At 51.4% G+C, this 21,530-nt stretch overlaps 1 protein-coding gene across 1 annotated transcript in view; it reads right to left on the bottom strand.

Annotated features, from left to right (window-relative positions):
* Positions 1-21,530, bottom strand: part of SMURF2 (SMAD specific E3 ubiquitin protein ligase 2) — a 47,627-nt gene that overhangs the window by 6,498 nt on the left and 19,599 nt on the right. Inside the window, 10 exon segments of the mRNA XM_075579704.1 lie at positions 4,269-4,389; positions 5,915-6,052; positions 6,633-6,811; positions 7,757-7,871; positions 8,482-8,585; positions 9,542-9,755; positions 15,174-15,332; positions 18,440-18,524; positions 19,328-19,530; positions 20,354-20,437. Coding sequence (XP_075435819.1) covers positions 4,269-4,389; positions 5,915-6,052; positions 6,633-6,811; positions 7,757-7,871; positions 8,482-8,585; positions 9,542-9,755; positions 15,174-15,332; positions 18,440-18,524; positions 19,328-19,530; positions 20,354-20,437 — 1,402 coding nt within the window.

The raw sequence follows: 21,530 nt of genomic DNA on the forward strand, positions 1-21,530 counted from the left end.
GAAGATCCGTGTTTTTCTCTTCCTTAGGCTTTGGCGCCGCTGCGCGCGGAAGCGTTCCTCACCAGCAGGGGTAGCCTTCTTGAGCCGGCCCCAGTCCCCCCTCGCTGCACGGCTCACAACGCGCTGTGACGCGTCAGCCGCCGGGGGATGCAAGAAAATTGTGATCCCGAGCGGTGACGCGTCACGTGGTGCGCTGATGAGCCTATCAGCGGCGGGGGGCGGGAGCTGTCAGACAGCTTCCTACACAAGGTAGGGGGGGTGGTGTGTGTGTGTGTGTCTCAGTGTCAGCGTGTGTGAGGAGGGTATTTGTGGGGGAAGGGGGAGGGAGCGGGAGCTGCTTACCTTCCAGCAGCCCGCAGCAGCTCCCTCCTGCAGCCCGGGAGACCGAGCCCGTGGAGGGAGGGGGGGGGGGGGGGAGTAGCGGGTCCCTCCGCTCAAACCATGATCCCCCTCCCACTCCTTCTCCCTACAGACCGCAGATAGCGGTCTGTGCCTCTCAGCGCGCTGCCTGTGCCTCTCAGCGCGCTGCCTGTGCCTCTCAGCGCTGCCTGTGCCTCTCAGCGCGCTGCCTGCATGCAGTGCGGGCGCGCTGACTGAGGGAGCGGGACCGTAGCCTTAGAAGGATTCAACCAAACCCAAACTTGTTCCGTCCCAGTTTTATTCTACAGAACCCCTTCTTATCAGATACTTACGGTGCCACACTGATTAACTATTAGTGGCAAGATACTGAGTTTACACAGAACGAGAACAGTGTTTATTGGCATTTTACTTGTATACCCAAGTACATCTGCAAAATAACAGCGACAGTGAAAACTGGGAGTTACAACATATTGACAAACACTTTTTGTGGGGGGAGAGGGTGCGCCACACACACACACACACACACACACACACACACACACACACACACACACACACACACACACACACACACACACACACACACACACACACACACACACACACACACACACACACAACTATAGACATATATTCCTTTTCTCTTGGTAACTGGAAGCAGCTGAGCCCGGACAAAGACCGATAAATTTTCCAGACCAGACGGGCCTCTGCAAGAGTACGCACATTAATGTCCCGTATCACTCAAATCAATCGGCAGTGCCGCCAACTCCTATTCCCAGGAGAGCACTGCTTAGCAGACCTAGGACATTCCTGAGAACGCCATTCCGGTGACAAGCCAAAGTGAGACTTTCCAAGCAGAGCGCGCGCGCGTGTGTGTGTACAGCCGCGCGTGCGTGTGTGTGTGTATTTGCGAGGTTATGGGTGCTCTGTGAAGTGAGGGTGTGTGTGTGTACCTGCGAGGTTATGGGTGATCTGTGCAGTGTGGGTGTGTGTGTACCTGCGAGGTTATGGGTGCTCTGTGCAGTGTGGGTGTGTGTGTACCTGCGAGGTTATGGGTGCTCTGTGCAGTGTGGGTGTGTGTGTACCTGCGAGGTTATGAGTGCTCAGTGCAGTGTGTGTGTGTGTGTGTGTGTACCTGCGAGGTTATGGGTGCTCTGTGCAGTGTGTGTGTACCTGCGAGGTTATGGTTGCTCTGTGCAGTGTGTGTGTGTGTGTGTGTGTGTGTGTGTGTGTGTACCTGTGAGGTTATGGGTGCTCTGTGCAGTGTGTGTGTGTGTGTGTGTGTGTGTGTGTGTGTACCTGCGAGGTTATGGGTGCTCTATGCAGTGTGTGTGTGTGTGTGTGTGTGTGTGTACCTGCGAGGTTATGGCTGCTCTGTGCAGTGTGTGTGTGTACCTGCGAGGTTATGGCTGCTCTGTGCAGTGTGTGTGTGTGTACCTGCGAGGTTATGGGTGCTCTGTGCAGTGTGTGTGTGTGTGTGTGTGTACCTGCGAGGTTATGGGTGCTCTGTGCAGTGTGTGTGTACCTGCGAGGTTATGGGTGCTCTGTGCAGTGTGTGTGTGTGTGTGTACCTGTGAGGTTATGGGTGCTCTGTGCAGTGTGTGTGTGTGTGTGTGTGTGTGTGTGTGTACCTGCGAGGTTATGGGTGCTCTGTGCAGTGTGTGTGTGTGTGTGTGTGTGTGTGTACCTGCGAGGTTATGGCTGCTCTGTGCAGTGTGTGTGTGTGTACCTGCGAGGTTATGGCTGCTCTGTGAAGTGAGGGTGTATGTGTACCTGCGAGGTTCTGGGTGCTCTGTGCAGTGTGGGTGTATGTGTACCTGCGAGGTTCTGGGTGCTCTGTGCAGTGTGGGTGTGTGTGTACCTGCGAGGTTATGGCTGCTCTGTGCAGTGTGTGTGTGTGTGTGTACCTGCGAGGTTATGGGTGCTCTGTGCAGTGTGGGTGTATGTGTACCTGCGAGGTTCTGGGTGCTCTGTGCAGTGTGGGTGTGTGTGTACCTGCGAGGTTATGGCTGCTCTGTGCAGTGTGTGTGTGTGTGTGTGTGTACCTGCGAGGTTATGGCTGCTCTGTGCAGTGTGTGTGTGTGTACCTGCGAGGTTATGGCTGCTCTGTGCAGTGTGTGTGTGTGTACCTGCGAGGTTATGGCTGCTCTGTGCTGCCCTTATACATAGTAATCATGGCAAGCAAAGCCTTTTTATTTTTAGAAAGATTCAATTACTATTAAAGTAACCGTCCTTATTTAAGTTTTGTAAATAAATACATAAATCGGCCTTATTCTCTGGGTCACTGAAATCGAGCATATCGCCACCGCACGTTTATCTGTTCGTACAGTGTGTGTGTGTGTGTGTGTGTGTGTGTGTGTGTGTGTGTGTGTGTGTGTGTGTGTACCTGCGAGGTTTTCTCTGGGCCGCTGAAATCGAGCATATCGCCACCGCACGTTTATCTGTTCGTACAGTGTGTGTGTGTGTGTGTGTGTGTGTGTGTGTGTGTGTGTGTGTGTGTGTGTGTGTGTGTACCTGCGAGGTTTTCTCTGGGCCGCTGAAATCGAGCATATCGCCACCGCACGTTTATCTGTTCGTACAGTGTGTGTGTGTGTGTGTGTGTGTGTGTGTGTGTGTGTGTGTGTGTGTGTGTGTGTGTGTGTACCTGCGAGGTTTTCTCTGGGCCGCTGAAATCGAGCATATCGCCACCGCACGTTTATCTGTTCGTACAGGAGTGGGCAACTCTGGTCCGCAAGGGTCACCAACAGGTGAGGTTTCCAGGATATCCCTGCTTCAGCACAGGTGGCTCCATCAAAGACTGCCCCACCTGTGCTGAAGCAGAGATCCCCAATACTTGACCTGATGGTGGCCCTTGAGGACTGGAGTTGCCCACTCCTGCAATGGCTTCATAATGACTATACCAGCAACGGGCAAAACAGACAACCCCAATTCCCCTACAGGTTTATACTTTAACGATATTGTTTTATAGACAGAAAGTGGCGTCCGCTCCATGCAACCCGTCCCTGTCCTTTGTTCCCATTTGTCCCAGGACAGGTCGTCGTCGTTACTGGAATAACTCGTTGGCAGCATGTTGATGGTAAGAAGGGACGCACATTAAGCCAGCTCCATGTCTAGGGGAGGGGGATTCATGCTTACAGCCGTGCTCCCACATAGCTGGACAGGTGAATTCCTAAGGGGCGTCTGAATGGGGAAGAGTTTGTCATTCAAGTGTTATCTTTCCCCTTATCCCCCCCTGTCCTTATCAGAGACCCAATAAAGATAAGGGGAGGTGGGACTCTGGCTGTACAAGCGCTCGCTGATCACAGTGACATCACACAGTGACATCACACACAAGGGAGCAGCCAGAGGAAATCACACCCCCTCCAAAGTCTCCCTTTAATAAATACATGAAATATACTTATAGGTGTTAGATTTGGGAGGGATCAATTCCCCACAAATGAGACCCCTTAAACATGTCCCTGGAATGAGTTCACTTTGGTCCTAGGAGGGAACACCCCCCGTGAAATAGTTAAAGTACACAGCCTGCGAGAAGCCAGCGATGCCCCCTTGCCTGTGTGCGTGAGGCCGGAGGGGGGCGAGAAAGGCAAGGACCTGCCAGTCAGCAGCGTCTCAATTCACTTCTTGCCCTGCTCCGAGCGATGGAAAGCGGAGACCGAGGACGGAGCGCGTAACTCGCCTCGGGGAAACAATTGGACAGCGATTACAAAAGGTAAATCTCCACCGCCCCCCCCCCCCCCCCCCGAGCATTCATACCGTGTGTTCGGCGGCATATAAACAGTCAAGGGCTTCACGCCCAACAACATATGTTTAGGTTTCAGGGCCAAAGAATGACGAGGCGTTTTTCTTTTGGGTCAAATACTGGAGATTCGCCAACACTGGGCGAGGCCCCATCGCGCTCGCGCACTGACCTCTAGCTCCTTCTCGTCGAACGTTTTCAGCAGATGCTGCGGGATCACTTCATTAAACCCTTTCTGCAGAGCCAGGAACTGCGCCTCGATCCCTCGCAGAAACCTCCAGTTGACATACAGCCTGGAACGGCACGTTACAGGGGCTTAGTGCCACTTCCGCAGGTTAGAAACAAACATACAAAGGAAACGGCGTCGGCGTCATCTGCTTCCTTAGGGCGACACGATCGCCCCCGGAGGAACAGTTCCGGCTACAATTTTTGGGGTTTAAGTTCTTCTGCCCCTCCTTACATCTCAGCCCTAATTTCTCGTTATGCACCATCCAGACTCTTGCGTTCTTCTCAAGGATGTCTTCTTTCTACCCCCTTTGTATCTAAAGCCCTCTCCCGCCTTAAACCTTTTTCACTGACTGCCCCGCACCTCTGGAATGCCCTTCCCCTCAGTACCCGACTAGCACCCTCTCTATCCACCTTTAAGACCCACCTTAAGACCCACCTGCTTAAAGAAGAATATGAATAGCACTGTGGATATTCTGAACACACGATACATAAAGCTTGGCCCCTGCAGACGCACTTACCAGAACTCCCTCCTACTGTCTCTGTGCGTTCTCCCTACCTACCAATTAGACTGTAAGCTCCTCGGGGCAGGGACTCCTCTTCCTTAATGTTACTTTTATGTCTGAAGCACTTATTCCCATGATCGGTTATTTATATTATCTGTTATTTATTTGATTTCCACGTGTATTACTGCTCTGAAGCGCTATGTACATTAATGGCGCTATATTAATAAAGACATACAATACAATACAATACAATAAAGTTCCCAAGATACTTACTGGCACTGGAAGAGAGACGGGTGAAGTTACTGGTGTTACTGGGTGACCACACAGTGTGCTCATTTGCATGTCATTACACATTGCAAAGTCAGCATAACCAGCCTCACACTGATGAGACCCAAAGGGTAAAAACAGTTGTCTGTGAGTAGGGTTACAGTCTCTGCACTTCTTTAACCCAGGCTGTGCTGAAATGCCGTGTAATGCGGCAGGCGTAAACTTATATCTATTACCATGGATGAGAAGTAAAAGGTGACACACTGTGCTCATTTGCATGTCATTACCCAGAGTCCCTGGCCGCAGTGGAAGCACTGGATGCCAAGAGATAATGGGGAAGGGCAGGGTTACAGACCTGTGCGAGACGTGGTCACAAGTGGTATTTGTATTTGTTATTTAAAGGGGATTTAGGCGACCATCCGATAGGAAACCCCCACCAATGTTTCAGCTTCCTATTCAGCCAACGCTTGGTAGCCATTCTCCCCCGGGGCAGGAAACAGGGGCATTTGGTTCAGGGGGGACCACTTGCTCCATGCTTTAATCCAGGGGTAGCCAAAGCCCGTCCTCAAGGGCCACCAACAGGACAGGTTATCAGGATATCCCTGCATCAGCGCAGGTGGCGCAGTCGAAGACTGAGGCACTAATTAAGCCACCTGTGCTGAAGCAGGGATATCCTTAAAACCTGACCTGTTGGTGGCCCTTGAGGACTGGAGTTGGCCGCCCCGGCTTTAATCCATAAACAATGCCACGGTCAGCAGAGAAATGGACTGGTCTTTGATGTTGCCGCCAGATTAATAAGAGAAGGCCGGGCGTCACATACCGAACGTACTCCTTCTTGCTCTCTTCGGTCACCGCTATACTTTTGCCGTTGGGTTTCAGCTCGTGCTGTATAAGTTCTCCGTACGCGTTGTGCTCCACGCAGAAAGTGTGGTCTAAAACGCTCGTGATATCGTTCTCCCTGCAAAAGAAGGAGAAGAAGATGCCGCCGTGAATTTCAGCGCTGAGCCATGTTACTCTCCGCTCCGGGGACCCCCAGATGCCTAAGGCCGCGATTATAGTGCCGGTGGCTGCGACGCATGACGTCACCCGTCGCCGAAAGTTGCACTTAAAGTTTGGGCGACGTCGCTGGCGACAAGGACAGTGACGTCACCAAGGGGGAGGGCAGAGTGCAACAGGCGCTCTGTGATTGGTTTAGAGACAGCCACATGTGGCGACTGTCTCTCCAAAAACCAAATAACACCGGCTTCCAAATTTGGTCGCTACGTCAGCTTACTATAAGCGCAGGCGACGGATTCAATGTATTTGTTTTGGCGCAACGTTGCTGTCGCCAGGCACTGTAAGCGCAGCCCTAAACTCTTACCAGATAGAGGATCGGCGACCCCAGGGGGGAACACAGGGGCCTGACAACCCTGGGGGTGGGGGGGGGAGGCTGGCCCAGGCGCCAGTGAAGGGTTTCTGGCACCGGGACACGCAAATGGTTTTCTGTCGCCGGCCCAGTGTCTCACATCTATACCGATAAGTGACACTGCGATACGTACAGAATCCAGACCAGGCTGTTATGGAGATCCGGGTCCACGGATTCCATGTCGTCCAATGTGATCGGCTTCCCCAGCAGCTGCTTGTAGAACGGCAGCGTGAAGCCGCCGTCTATGTAATGGCCGTGGAACACCGCCATCCCCATGATCCGGCCGACAAAATGGAAGTAGGATAGATGCTCCTGGAATTAAAACACGGCGTCTCTTAGAACGGAGGTTCTCAACTCCAGTACAAAAGCCCCTCCCCCGCAACCAGGTCAGGTTTTCATGCGATCCCTGCTTCAGCACTGGTGACTCAATCAGTGGCTCGGTCTTCAACAGCCACCTGTGCTGAAGCAGAGATATCCTGAAAACCTGACCTGTTGGGGGGGGGGGGGGGGGTCTTGAGACCCCGTCTTACAGCTATATTACATAACAGGAGACAGCAAGAGACACAGAATTTCCCATTTTGCTAAACTACGACACACACAGACAGACCGAGACACACACACACACCCCGAGACACACACACACACAGACAGACCGAGACACACACACACACACACACAGAGACCGACCGAGACACACACACACACACACACAGAGACCGACCGAGACACACACACTGAGACACACACACACACACACACACAGAGACCGACCGAGACACACACACACACACAGACCGAGACACACACAGACAGACCAAGACACACAGACAGACCGAGACACACACAGACAGACCAAGACACACACAGACAGACAGACCGACTGAGACACACACACACACACAGACAGCCCGAGACACACACACACACACACACACACAGACTGAGACACACAGACAGACAGACCGAGACACACACACAGACAGACCGACACACACACACACACACAGACCGAGACACACACACACAGACCGAGACATACACACAGACAGACCGAGACACACACACACAGACTGAGACACACGCACACACACAGACCGATACACACACACACACAGACCGAGACACACAGACCGAGACACACGCACACACACACACACAGACAGACAGAGACACACACACACACTACTGTTTTGGTCTCAAACTGAAAAACAGAAAAATGTCCTTTGCAGAGGGTTCCGCTGCAAGACGCGGCCATACCGGGTTTACTGCAGAATCTGGGTTTATTTGAAGCGTATAAATGTCGTCTCGGGAATACTGGAAGAGGCCGTAGTAGGGATTTAACATTTCGTGGGACAACAGGTAAAGCCATTCCCTGGAAAACAGATTGTTTTTATTGGGTTAAATCGGCCAAACAAAAAAAACCCCCACCTTATTTCACATATCAACAGCAAACAAATAACAGCTCTGTCCTTGCAGAGGGGAACCCCCCCCCCCCCCCTCCCCGGGGCCCGGCGCATGCAGCCCAACAGTATAAAGGGCAAACCAGGTATCGATAAAACTGCTTTAAAGCTGCAGACCAAGCGATGTCCTACTTGTGTTATTTTAATAAATCAGTTCTGTATATTGCTTTTTTTTAAACAACTCTGAATTACATTTTTAATGTATTATAATGTGACAAGCATTTTGTTTATATAACAACCATTTCCAAAGTCACATCCCCTTCCCCTTCTGAAACAGGCTCTGGCACACCCCTGTTTGAGCCCTGCCCTCTCTCTAGCAGTGCACCAATTGTATCTAGTGACTGCCTGGTCACATGATCTTCCCCACAGAACTTTGCATCTTTGGTCCTCTTCTGCTGCACTGACGGCCATTTAGTGAGCCCCCGAGTCGAACCTTCGCCGATTGATCGGCAGCTTAGATAATTACTAATCATCGTTTTACAGGTCTGCCATTGTATGCTGCCCAATATCGCCGAGCTTTACCTGGCGACCCCTCCGTAGTCCAGACCTTCCTCTCCCCGGAACTTGATCATCAGTCTCTTCCACAGATCCTTGGGCCGCATCTTCATGACCTGCCTGTAAGACTCCTACAACATGCAATAAGACGGGGGGGATTGGTTACACGCGTGTACAGCGCCACCAGCAACATGACAAAATCAAGTCGACTGCAACATGTGTGGTGTGTATGTGTGGTGTGTGTGTGTGGTGTGTGTGTGGTGTGTGTGTGTGGTGTGTGTGTGGTGTGTGTGTGTGGTGTGTGTGTGGTGTGTGTGGTGTGTGTGTGTGGTGTGTGTGTGTGGTGTGTGTGTGTGGTGTGTGTGTGTGGTGTGTGGTGTGTGGTGTGTGGGTGTGTGTGGTGTGTGTGTGTGGTGTGTGTGTGTGGTGTGTGTGTGTGGTGTGTGGTGTGTGGTGTGTGGGTGTGTGTGGTGTGTGTGTGTGGTGTGTGTGTGGTGTGTGTGTGGTGTGTGTGTGGTGTGTGTGGTGTGTGTGTGGTGTGTGTGTGGTGTGTGTGTGGTGTGTGGTGTGTGTGTGTGTGGTGTGTGTGTGTGGTGTGTGTGTGGTGTGTGTGTGTGGTGTGTGGTGTGTGGTGTGTGGGTGTGTGTGGTGTGTGTGGTGTGTGTGTGTGGTGTGTGTGTGGTGTGTGTGTGGTGTGTGGTGTGTGTGTGTGTGGTGTGTGTGTGTGGTGTGTGTGTGTGGTGTGTGTGTGGTGTGTGGTGTGTGGTGTGTGTGTGTGGTGTGTGTGTGTGTGTGTGGTGTGTGTTCATCTCAAACGCAACACATTTATTTATGCAGAAAGAGTGGTGGATTTGGGGATAAGCCGCCCAGCAGAGCTGGTAGAGGAATAGAGAATTGTAAATATTAAAGGTTTGACAACAAAACCGGAAAAACGAACCGATTAAGCGAACCAATCCACCATCACTGAACCGCTACAGTCACTATTGCACGCGGTCAAAATATATATCACCCAGATTTTATTTCAGCGGCAACGATTTTATATTTTAATAAAATGAAGCTCCGAACAAATGTACAATAAGCGGGTTACCTCGAAGATCTCCTCGCGGGAAACCTCGATGCGGCAGTGGCCGGCCTGTGGCTGCTGGTGGGAGAGCTCCTGTCTCAGGATCTTTAGCTTCTGGACGAGATCTCTCTTGTACCTCGGGACGGTGAGACACTCCACCTCATCGGGAAGCGGGCACAAGGACACCACCTGCTGCTGCTGGTGCTGGAGGTGGTGGTCTTTTAACTGGTTCTGGCGGCTGGGGACAAGGAAGGGAAACGTAATTGCAATGCGCAGAATTCGGGACGGTAAACACCCCCATACTGAGGAAGACACTGAACGGCATCTCACTCGCGCGTAGTTCAATCGCTCACAAGTTGTTCAAACAAGAGCCAATGTCACACTGCCAAAGTGATGTTAAATCTAGCTTTATATAGATCTACACACACATACATACATGTATATGTGTATGTGTGTTTATATGCATACACACACACCCTATAACTACATAACTATATGCACACACGTGTGTGTGTAAATGCGTGTGTGTATATGTATATCAGGGCCGTCTTAGCAGCATTATAGGCCCCGGGCAAAGCCGTGCACTGGGCCCCGCCAACTCTCCGCTGCAAGTCGTTATTTTTCTCCTTCTACCGAGTTAGCGGGAGATTTGAATGTAGAGGCGGGTGATGGGAAAATTAGTGTTACATTCTGGTCTGTGCATAGATTAGCGTGGGGCCCCTATGCTCGTTGGGCCCCCAGGCCCCTGCCCAGCGTGCCCGTGCGTTAAGACGGCGCTGATGTTTATTCATTCGTGTGTATATGCACGTGTGAATTAATTCAAAGTGAACGGTCTGAATTCATTAAAGGTTCCCCCGGATCATGTTGACACCCTAAGCGGCCGCCTTGCCGCAGCTCGCCGTCTTACTGTAGCAACGCGGTGAGAACCAGACAAGATTAGAGCAACTCTTGTGAGCACGTTTTATCTGCGCACCAACACAACCAGAATCTACTGGGAAATGCACCACTCAAGCCCATCACCTGGCAACTCAGCCACTGTGGTGTGTGCGTACGCCGCGCCCGCCGCCGGGAGGGCGGGGGACATCACACCCCGCAGGCGGGTTATGTTAAAAACAAATGACACTTTCTCGTTTTGTTGGGCACACCTCGGCTCACCTCTCTGCTGGAACACACACTACTGTGCTATTCTTGTGTCGCCGCTGGCTCCGGCTCCATACCAGCGGTCTGAGACTACAGGCGAGAGGTGAGGCGGGGCGTGGAACTAGTCACCCGAATGTAACCTATGAAATCTACCAATGCTGCGAGTTCACCTTGATCCTACGGAAGGATTGCGTCTGAAACCGTTGCAGTGCAGGTGGCCGGCCATTTCCGGACGCCTGATTGCTTTCCCCCTCCGTTTATGAAAGCGGAAGAGCGATGATCCAGGTTATCCCCCCTCGAAGATCAGCACTTGTGCCGTGGATCTAGGCTCCGTGGTACGTTAACAAGGGGGCTTTTCAAATGTGGAAGGAGAAAAGACCCTAAAACCAACGTGCATGTCCTAGTCACCTTTGGTGAGTAGGATTTCAATTTTTATCACGGCGGAGCAAGTTACATCTTCCAAGTAAGTACACAAGCACATGAAAGTGTTTTATTTTATTTTTATATTGCATTAATTAATGTTTGGTTTAATTGTTTTATAATTAATTGTTTTATATTAAATTGCTCTCTTAACAATCTGTCCCCGGGTAATGCACTATTGTAGTGTTCTCAGTACATCTTGTCTTCCTTTCTTGAGGTATTAGCCTAAGAGAAGAACTTTATCCACAATTATATCCCTGCCCTGGCCTCGGCGCCATAGGAGGTTCTCCTTCCACATTTCTATATCTGGTTGGGAGATACCAGAACAACCTTTTTGGGCAGCTCCAGGACTACCTGTTGGACTTTGTATCGCAGGTTTTTTATATCTTGTTTTCATATTGTTTTATATTGTTTGCACTAGCGCTTTATTGCACTTATATTTTCACCAAGGGTGCTTTTCAAGGTTAAAAAAGGGCCGGTCAAAAAGTGAATTAGCCGTGGAAAATCTGCGTCCCAAGAAAGACCCAAATAACCCTTAAAGTGACAGTTTTATGTATTTGTACCTTGCGAAAAATTAATATTTAAAGTCTCATCTTGTCGGAAACACAGGATTCGAGTAGATCAGATAATTCTGTTTATCCCCGGGGAGCGCAATCTTGTCCCCCTCTTCTCGCGCGCGCCCCCCCCCCCCCTTCTTACCTTGGCTCAAACGTTCTGGCGTCATGACGTCACCATGGCAACGTGACGTTACCCCGCGATGCGCCATCTGAAGACGTCTGAACCACGGTCAGCGAGAGCTGCAGAGGCTTTCACCGCTTCCACGGCACTTAATTTAAATGCCTTCGGGAAGCGTGCGGGGCCCTCTGAAACCCCCGCGCCCCCTGCGGATAATCTCGCGGCCCCCCGCCCCCTGGTTTATCTGTTTGTCTAATGACGGCACCGTAATTACTTTGCGAACGAAGGACCAGAACTAATCCAGCAATTTTAATGACTGGCAACTAGTGTTCACACCCCCTCCAACCCCCCACCTCCCAAAAAAAAACAGAACAGATTGTAAAACCCTACAAAAACGTGGATTAAATATGGCCCCGTCCCCAATTCACGTTCACGCTAGGCAAGGCTGTCCCTTTAACCTTTATAGTACCAGCCGACCCACAGAACGTTCGCGTCATGTGATCGCTCAACGCGGCGGGGGCTGGGATGCTGGACGCCGAATGGGAGGTCCCGTTTTTATGGGGCTGGCTGTACCAAGATCTACCAAGACGGTGCATGATGTAATGCAGCGGTGCGCAAACTGGGGGCGCGAGACTGACTGAGGGGGGGTGGGGGCGCGGTGTACAGAGGCCCCGCGCGCTTCCCGAAGGCACTTAAACCTTTACTTACCTTGGCTCCGGCGGCTTCTTACACGCGTCGCGAGGTCATGTGGCGTCACGTTGCCGTCATGACGCTGGAGCCGACACCGGAGCCGAGGTAAGCGGAGGTGAGGAGGGGGGCGCGGAGCGAGGGGACCGCCGGCAGGGGGGAGCAGGGAAAAAAGTTTGCGCCCCCCCTGATGTAATGCACGAGTGGTCAACTCCAGCCCTCAAGGGCCACCAACAGGTCAGGTTTTCAGGATATCCATGCTTCAGCACAGGTGGCTTAATCAGTCCCAGATTAAATACAGGTGACTGAGCCTCCTGTGCTGAAGATGGGCTATCCGGAAAACCCGACCTGTTGGGGGGGCCCCCTGCTCTACAGCATAAGACAGAGGATAGAAGCGATGATAGAAAATGTAACATATATGCAGGAATTCAAAGTAGAGGAGGGAAGCATACACCAACGAAGGAAGTGCAGGGACAAGAGGTCAAACTCTGACCATGGAGGGCGGCGGGGCGGAAAAGGTGGTGGATCCCTGGCATCGGCTCCCAGCAGAGGTGGTAGGGGCTAGGTATGCAAACATGTTCGGGATAGAAATAAGGGTTACCCTAACTACAAAAAGCCCCAATGGTCAAATCGGGTGGGAGGTTTTACAGCGGGTAGGGAAACGAACAGACTGGGTGAGCAGAGCAGTTCTGATCCAACATCACATCCTACGCAAGTGTCCATAACGTACATGGTACATGAAAAAGGGGCACTTCAACGGTTAGGGCAGCAAACGGCACGGGAACGCATTTTAGGCTCCCCAAACGCTTACGCCGGTTCAATAAAAGACATCTTCACCTGCAAAAACAGCAATTTAAAGGGGGGGGGGGGGGGGAAATCCCGTTCTCAGAGTGTTCCTACTCCGCTCGCAGAGGCGCGCCAAACGCCAGGCCTCTAATCCGCCCGTCAATACCGCAGTCTGTTTTAAATGGCTCGGCTGAAAAAGGGGCGAGCTTTCTGCCCGGTGTTGTTACTGGCAGCTCATGAGGGAACCTTGTGCCGTGTACCTGCAATAGTCTGAACCACAGGAATGTGGGCAGTTCACATAGAGTTAACTGGCTCGGATACGCACGCACTACTGCTGGTAATTAGGGCGGATTTTATGAAGTCCGTTTACAAACCGGCGCTGGAAAGAAAATGTTTAAAAAAAAAAAAAATGGCTTTTAATGGAGTTTTAATAGGAAGTCTGGGTGTTGGGGGAAATCGGATCCCGATTAAAAGCAGGAAGTCTTTTTATTGGCACGTATGACCTTTTGAACGTATTGGCGGAACCAATGTGGGGCAAACACAACTGGATCTTCACGGTCAGCTTTACTGAGGACTTTAAATGTAACCCGCATACTGCAACACGCGTGTGCATGTGTGTGCGTGTGTGTGCGTGCGCATGTGCGTGCATGTGTGTGCATCCTTTATTTTTCACATTCCCAAGTATTTGAACTTCTTTGGATTCTTTCACGATGAGGAAATTCATATCAGGGGAGGATGAATGCAGCAGCGTGAGACTCATGGGGACGCCAAGCAAAATTCGGCTTTGTTTACAGGGCAATCTGTTTGCTAGGGTGTAAACCTTCATCCTCCACCCCACAATAAAAAAACCAGCATGCTGTGTGCCTGCCAGAGGGGCTGCAATCAGGTGAACATATTCAGAGGTAACGGAGGGGGCATTTTAACAGCTTAATTGTCAGAGGGGCCGACTCAAAAACGTCACATACCCCAAATCCCAAGAGATTGGGGGGGTTTATTGCAGTTTGTCATGTCAAGAGCTGCGTCGAGAAAACCGTAGGTTGGTGTTGTACTGCTGCAGATCAGCGCAGTGAGGCACTTCGAAGCGGAGGTAACACCTCCCCCCCGCCGCTCAGACTGACCGGCAGTTAAGAAAAGAAAAAATAAGGTGACCCAGAAATATATCCCGAGTGGCGCCAAGTCAAGCGAGATGACCTTCTTTGCTAATTTGAACATGACCCTCAGGGGGCAGTCTCGATAATCTGCTGAATTCTGTGCGATTTCATGCACATGTAGGCGAGCCAGTGTGCGCGATCGGGAGGCGGGGCAGTGACGTCGCTGGGCCAATCGCCAGCGACGCACCGACGTCAACGCTGCTTCGCGCTGATTGGATGTTTTCAGCCGACAGCGTGCTGAAAAACAGCTTGGCTGTCGGCTGAAAAATCCAACTCCTCAGCACGCCTGCGGACGCTCGCGTGAGCCCCCTCTCAAGGCATCCTCATCGAGGATGCAGGGGCTCAGCGCGGAGCGTCCGCACGGCTCAGCGCGCCTTGTCCTTCTATGGACGTGGCCTTAGAGTGTCAGCGACTCACTTTTCCTAGCGTCACGTTTCTCTCTACAAGCGCTTCTTCCCATGACGTGTTATATTATGATGTCTCGTGTATTACTGCTGTGAAGTGCGACGTACATGGATGACGCCAAAGATATACATACCTGCAGGTGACACGGCCATCACACTACCACCTCGCAGATATGCCGGCACTCAAAGGGTTAAGGAATAGTGCACCATTATTTTTGTTTTTTCGCTCGGACCAAAACGCAACCGTCTGTGTTACGTTCCCCTGCGGGCAACCCGGAGGTCACCTGCGCAAAGTAATTGCCGCGTTCCGAACTCAATATCACACAGTCAAGATCATGGATAAAAATCTACGACGTGCCTGGCGTTCAGGGGGCTTATTCCCGTCGCACTTACTTTAAAACGATATGTAAATTCGCAGATAATCGCGGGTCTGTGAATTGCGTGGTCCGGTTGTTGTGGTCCACAAAATAAACCCGTCCTGTTGCCGTGTTCCGGATCTCCCAGCCCGGGGGGAGAGGGCCCAGCTCTTCGCAGTTGACGTTGCTAAGATCCCTGGTGGAAAAAAACAAAAAAACAAACAAACGACAAATCAAGAGGACGAAAAACACCTCGGACTTTGGCCCGCGAGCCCGAGAACGTACGTGGAACAGAACAATTCCACGAAGCGGGAGGGGAAAAAATGTATTGTTTCAGAAACTTGATCTGTTCAAGCTGGGGTATTTCAGTCCCTTGCTGCAAACCCACAAAGCTACACATGCCTTCGTAAAAAAAAACACACAGCAGCTATCACATAACCTACATTTTTGCTAAAATCACTTAACAGACCCCAGCTTCACCCAGGCTTAGCGTTACAGCACACGCCAATGGCGATTGCCAAGGAAAGGCCCTGCACTTCTGTTGGGAGTTCTGAAGCGAATACACCCACCTCCGTTGGGTCAACGGCGCTGCAAAGAAAACCGCCGCTCCCCGCCAGCTTGCTGCCTGCGTTTTCCCAACAAGCAGAATCTAAATCCGGGGCTGGGCGACTCCGGTCCTCAAGGGCCACCAACAGGGCAGGATATCCCTGCTTCAGCACAGGTGGCTCAGGTCAAAGACATGCACCACCTGTAATGAAGCAGGGATATCCAGAAAACATGACCTGTTGCTGCATCTCAACAGTTGCGCGGTTGTAATTAGCGAACCATTGTTATTTTATGGTTCTAAAGATGTAATCCACCCAGAAGTCTTTGCGAGTTTAACACCTAGAAGGTTGGGATCTTGGCCACTTGCCATGTCCGGCGCTTTTCTCTTTAGATGAAAGAATGTTTTTCTAGTGTTAAAAAGCATGATCTTAATTCTAAGCCTGGTATCCTTCAGACTGCACTGGGCTCTGATGGGGGGGTGGGGGTGAGGAGGGGGGCATCTTTGTAACCTTCCAGACACTTAATATTTCAAACATTAAAGACTGGAAGATTGTTCGTGTGGGCACAAAGCTTACGCTTTCCACTAGAGTGAGATCAGGCCTTCCACATTTACCGGCTTCTTAGGCTAAGGCCCCGCTCCCAGAGTCAGCGCACCTGCGCTGCTGACAGGCGGTGCGCTGAGATACACAGACCGCGATCTGCGGTTTGTAGGGAGCGGGAGGTGGGAGGTTTGATCGGGAGGTGGGCGGGAGGTGGGCGGGAGGTGGGCGGTTTGACAGGGAGGGGGGGCGTGGCTTGAGCGGAGGGACCCGCTACTCTCCCCCCCCTCCCTCCACGGACTCGGGCTGGAGCTGGAAGGTAAGTTTAAACACACACACGCAGGCACTCATTCATACACACACACGCGCACACACACACAGGCAGGCACTCACGCACTCATACACACACACGCGCGCACACACAGGCAGGCACTCATACACACACACACACACACAGACAGAGGCAGGCACTCACGCACTCGGGCACACACATACACACACAGATAGGCATGCACGCACTCAGACACACACACAGAGAAAGGCACTCACCTGCTGTCCCTCCACACTCCTCCCCGCTCCCCGAAGCCTCTCCTCCTCCCGAAGCCTCCCCTCCCCATTGGCTCACAGCCACACACGTCACGCGTCAAAGCTAGAAAACACCATTCTCTGGTGTCTCCAGCGGCTGACGCGCTACAGCGTGTAATCAGCTGTGCAGCCAGTGGGGACCGGCTTGCGAGGATTCCCCTGCTGGTGGGGAACTCGCGACCCGCCGCCCGCGCCAACGAGCGCAGCGGGACCGAGGCCTTATTCACAAGACGAGCCCTGGAGGAATGGCACTAATTGGGATAGAAAATCAAGATGATATTCAAGCCATTTCCCGTGTTCATGTCATTGTCTGACACTACTAAGGTCACTAGTGACATTCCCATCGTCCCATCACATATTTTAGGTTTAAGGTCACTTGGGCAATCTAGCAAAGAAGGGTGGGTCGCCGTGCTGGTCCTTTCTTCCATGCAGTAACACAGGAGGGAGAGGGAGGAGGGGTATGATACCTATTATTGGACCAACAAGTAGTAGATATGTTACAAGCTTTCCAACCTCTCGGGGTCCTTCATCAGGTTCCCCAGTACCACAAGCTTTCCAACCGCTCAGAGTCCTTCATCAGGCTCCCCAGTACCACAAGCTTTCCAACCGCTCAGAGTCCTTCATCAGGTTCCCCAGTACCACACATCTTTCCAACCTCTCGGGGTCCTTCATCAGGTTCCCCAGTACCACACATCTTTCCAACCTCTCGGGGTCCTTCATCAGGTTCCCCAGTACCACAAGCTTTCCAAACTCTCAGGGTCCTTCACCAGGTTCCCCAGTACCACACATCTTTCCAACCTCTCGGGGTCCTTCATCAAGTTCCCCAGTACCACACATCTTTCCAACCTCTCATGGTCCTTCATCAGGTTCCCCAGTACCACAAGCTTTCCAACCTCTCATGGTCCTTCATCAGGTTCCACCCGTACCACAAGCTTTCCAACCTCACAGGGTCCTTCATAAGGTTACCTCAGTACCACAAGCTTTCCAACCTCTCATGGTCCTTCATCAGGTTGCACCCGTACCACAAGCTTTCCAACCTCACAGGGTCCTTCATAAGGTTACCCCAGTACCACAAGCTTTCCAACCTCTCATGGTCCTTCATCAGGTTTCACCCGTACCACAAGCTTTCCAACCTCACAGGGTCCTTCATAAGGTTACCCCAGTACCACAAGCTTTCCAACCTCTCAGGGTCCTTCATCAGGTTGCACCAGTACCACACATCTTTCCAACCTCTCAGGGTCCTTCATCAGGTTAGACCAGTACCACACGCTTTCCAACCTCACAGGGTGGGTAACCAGATGAAGAACCCTGAGAGGTTGGAAAGCTTGTATCATATCAATAACTTGTTGACCCAATATAAAGGCATCATACCACCTCCTCTCTCCCTCTCCTTTGTTATTACTTGGGCAATCTATAAATGGTTTATTCTTAGGAAGCCAAAAGGTTATTAATAGAAGTGGATATTAATCTCAAGACCCGTCGACCTGGGGCCATGATGTTTGAAACCAGCAGCAACGTAATGAACCATTGGAGTATTGACTGAGTTTACAACAGTGTCGCACAGCTACAGGTCAAGAAATAAGAAAAAGCAGAGGAAGCATCCAAGACACCGTGAAAAGGGTCCAATTCTCACCTTGGCACTCTTGGGTCATGCCAGGTACTCACGCCAGTCTGCGTGTGCAGGAAATACACCTGCCCTTGCTGTGTGGTCCTCTGCTCTGTTAAAGAAATATCATCATAATAGAATAAATCAAATATTAGGACCAGAAAAACAGATGCGCCCCCTCCCCCCAAAAAATGCTGTATTGTTGATCTATTTCAGTTCCCTAATATAACAGAAAATCTCCCCCCTCACACGCCCCCCTTTTCTCTCTTTCACACAATCTCCCCCATTTTCTCTCTCTCCCTCCCCCCATTCTCTCTCCCACTCCCCTCCCCCATTCTTTCCCCCTTCTTCCCCCATTCTCCTCCCCACCTCCCCCTCCCCCCATTCTCTCCCACTCCCCTCACCCCATTCTCTCTCCCCCTCCTTCCCCTCCCCCATTCCCTCTCCCACTCCCCTCCCCCCATTCCCTCTCCCCTCCCCCCATTCCCTCTCCCACTCCCCTCCCCCCATTCCCTCTCCCACTCCCCTCCCCCCATTCCCTCTCCCACTCCCCTCCCCCCATTCCCTCTCCCACTCCCCTCCCCCCATTCCCTCTCCCACTCCCCTCCCCCCATTCTCTCTCCCACTCCCCTCCCCCCATTCTCTCTCCCACTCCCCCTCCCCCCATTCCCTCTCCCACTCCCCTCCCCCCATTCTCTCTCCCACTCCCCTCCCCCCATTCTCTCTCCCACTCCCCCCCCCCCATTCTCTCTCTTCACCCCACCCCCGCCCCCATTCTCTCTTGAGATGGGAGCACAGTTGGTTTTATTTACACATACAGACTAGTTAGATGGGGTGGGACACACACTGACACTCCTGTTCCTGGGAGAATGAATTCACACGAGCGCAGGATTTCGGCATTAGAAGGCGGCTTACCATATCCCTCGGGCAGGTCAGGGGGTGTATGTAAATGCGTCCTGCTCATGTAATTTCGGTGCCGCTGAGACCGGACTCTCCTCTCCGTGACCCGGGGATCGGAGCTCTGCCCGCAGGTCGCTCCGTTGGTTACTGCGATCGGCGTATTTTCATCTACGAAGCAGCTCAGGGGTCTGCCTGGGCTGGAATATTCGGACGCCGGCCTGTCGGAAGCACATTCTGTCATCTCGCGCTTTTATTCAGTGACGTGGGGGGGTGAGGGGGAGGCACTAGGAGGGGTATCAAGGGTCATCAAGGAGATGGTCCACCGGTCACTTCAAAATGATTGCAGCAAGTAACAGACCATCATGAAGCCAAAATCAGGTGGCAGCCCACCAGCCCAAAGTAACTCCAAGACAACACGCCGGGGTCTCGGAGATGTACAAGTGGTTTCGAGCAGTTGCCTCTGATTTTAAGCATGGGTGGCCAACGCCAGACCTCAAGGGGCCACCACCAAGCCAGGTATTGGGGATACCCCTGCTTCAGCACAGGTGTCTCAATCAGGGGCTCAGTCCTCGACTGCACCACCTGTGCTGAAGCAGGGATAGCCTGAAAATCCTGATCTGTTGGTGGCCCCTTGAGGGCTGGCGTTGGCCACCCCTGCTTCAGTTAAAAACATGAGGGGCAACTGCTCGAACCCTGAACTAAGCAGTTAAAAGTCAGCACAGTATAATGCCTAGACGTAAGACCACAGGGGAACTTGTGTAGACACCAGGAATCCAGCTTGTTTCAAGTGCTTTATCATCTGCGTCTCTGTTCCAGACACCTAATGGCACGAGGTCATTTGCTAGAATAAAACGTCAGCTAACATTTTGAAGCCAGTGCACTTTGATCCATGTGAGTGTTGGCAAATACAAGGAGAATCTATTGAGAGCATGACATAGAGAGGGTAGTGCTTTGGTCCCACTGACGGTGACTAGCTGAGAGTCAAACCCAAGGTGCTGCCCATTAATAAAAAAACAAAAACGCATTGGCGTCTCTCCTTACCGAGTCGGACGCTCCCACTGAGTTGTTCTCGTGATGTGATTGAGGTATTGAATCCGACCGGAGGCAGTTCTCCGTTCCTCCCAGCTGGAATGCAGACACGGAAAAGATTAAAAAAAAAAAAAGGCAGTGAGTGGGATTTCCAGGAAACTGGGACACTGCATATTTCCAGTGCGGCCGCCAAAGGCGGGGAGAAAAGAAACAAGGCTCGATATGAATCACGGGGGCCTGAACTGGGCGGCAGGATGTGCTGAAAGTTCACCGTACAGAGTAACTAGACTTTATTTCCTGTCTGCAGCAATTATTCAAAATGTCCTGCTTTGCATGTCAAGGCCTATTACTGTATCTAAAAGGGAGGCTTACGAGTGTTTGAAAGCCGGCATTTAAAATCGGAAAGATAATAAAAGAATATGTACCCAACCAACAGTTGTATTTTCCCGTGGCATGTTACTTTTTCAATGGCCAAGACCCCAGTCTAGTCTTGTACAAACAGCGAGTGGAAGAATACTAAAGAACGGGGCTGTTAGAGCGTTATCAAGCACCAGCTACAACCAACGGGACAGGAAGAGAAAATGCCGTTAGGAACGGCATTTCCTGTACAACGTTGAAGAGAAAAATTAAACGGGGAACAGCTTCTGTTCTCACCGTAGATGTCAAAAGAGGAAAGAAATGCAATGTAAGTAATAGATTAGAGGGGAGTTCAGATTTTTTAAATTCGGCAATCCAACCCTCGGCAAGACCAACCCTCGGCAAGCCCGTTCCCCATTTAGCGCACTGTGGGTGGCTGCATCTTTTCACGGTTTGCCGAGGTTTCAGATTATTGGAATTCCAAAAATCCGAATGTGCTCATCTCTAACATACAGCTATAGCCCCGATCCACAGCCATACTGGTGAGATATGCATGTATAATTCTATTTACCACTGCCATACTGGTGAGATATGCATGTATAATTCTATTTACCACTGCCATACTGGTGAGATATGCATGTATAATTCTATTTACCACGGCCATACTGGTGAGATATGCATGTATAATTCTATTTACCACGGCCATACTGGTGAGATATGCATGTATAATTCTATTTACCACTGGCCATACTGGTGAGATATGCATGTATAATTCTATTTACCACGGCCATACTGGTGAGATATGCATGTATAATTCTATTTACCACGGCCA

This window comes from Ascaphus truei, chromosome 22 (genome assembly GCF_040206685.1).
Source record: "Ascaphus truei isolate aAscTru1 chromosome 22, aAscTru1.hap1, whole genome shotgun sequence".
Classification (NCBI taxonomy): Eukaryota; Metazoa; Chordata; class Amphibia; order Anura; family Ascaphidae; genus Ascaphus; species Ascaphus truei.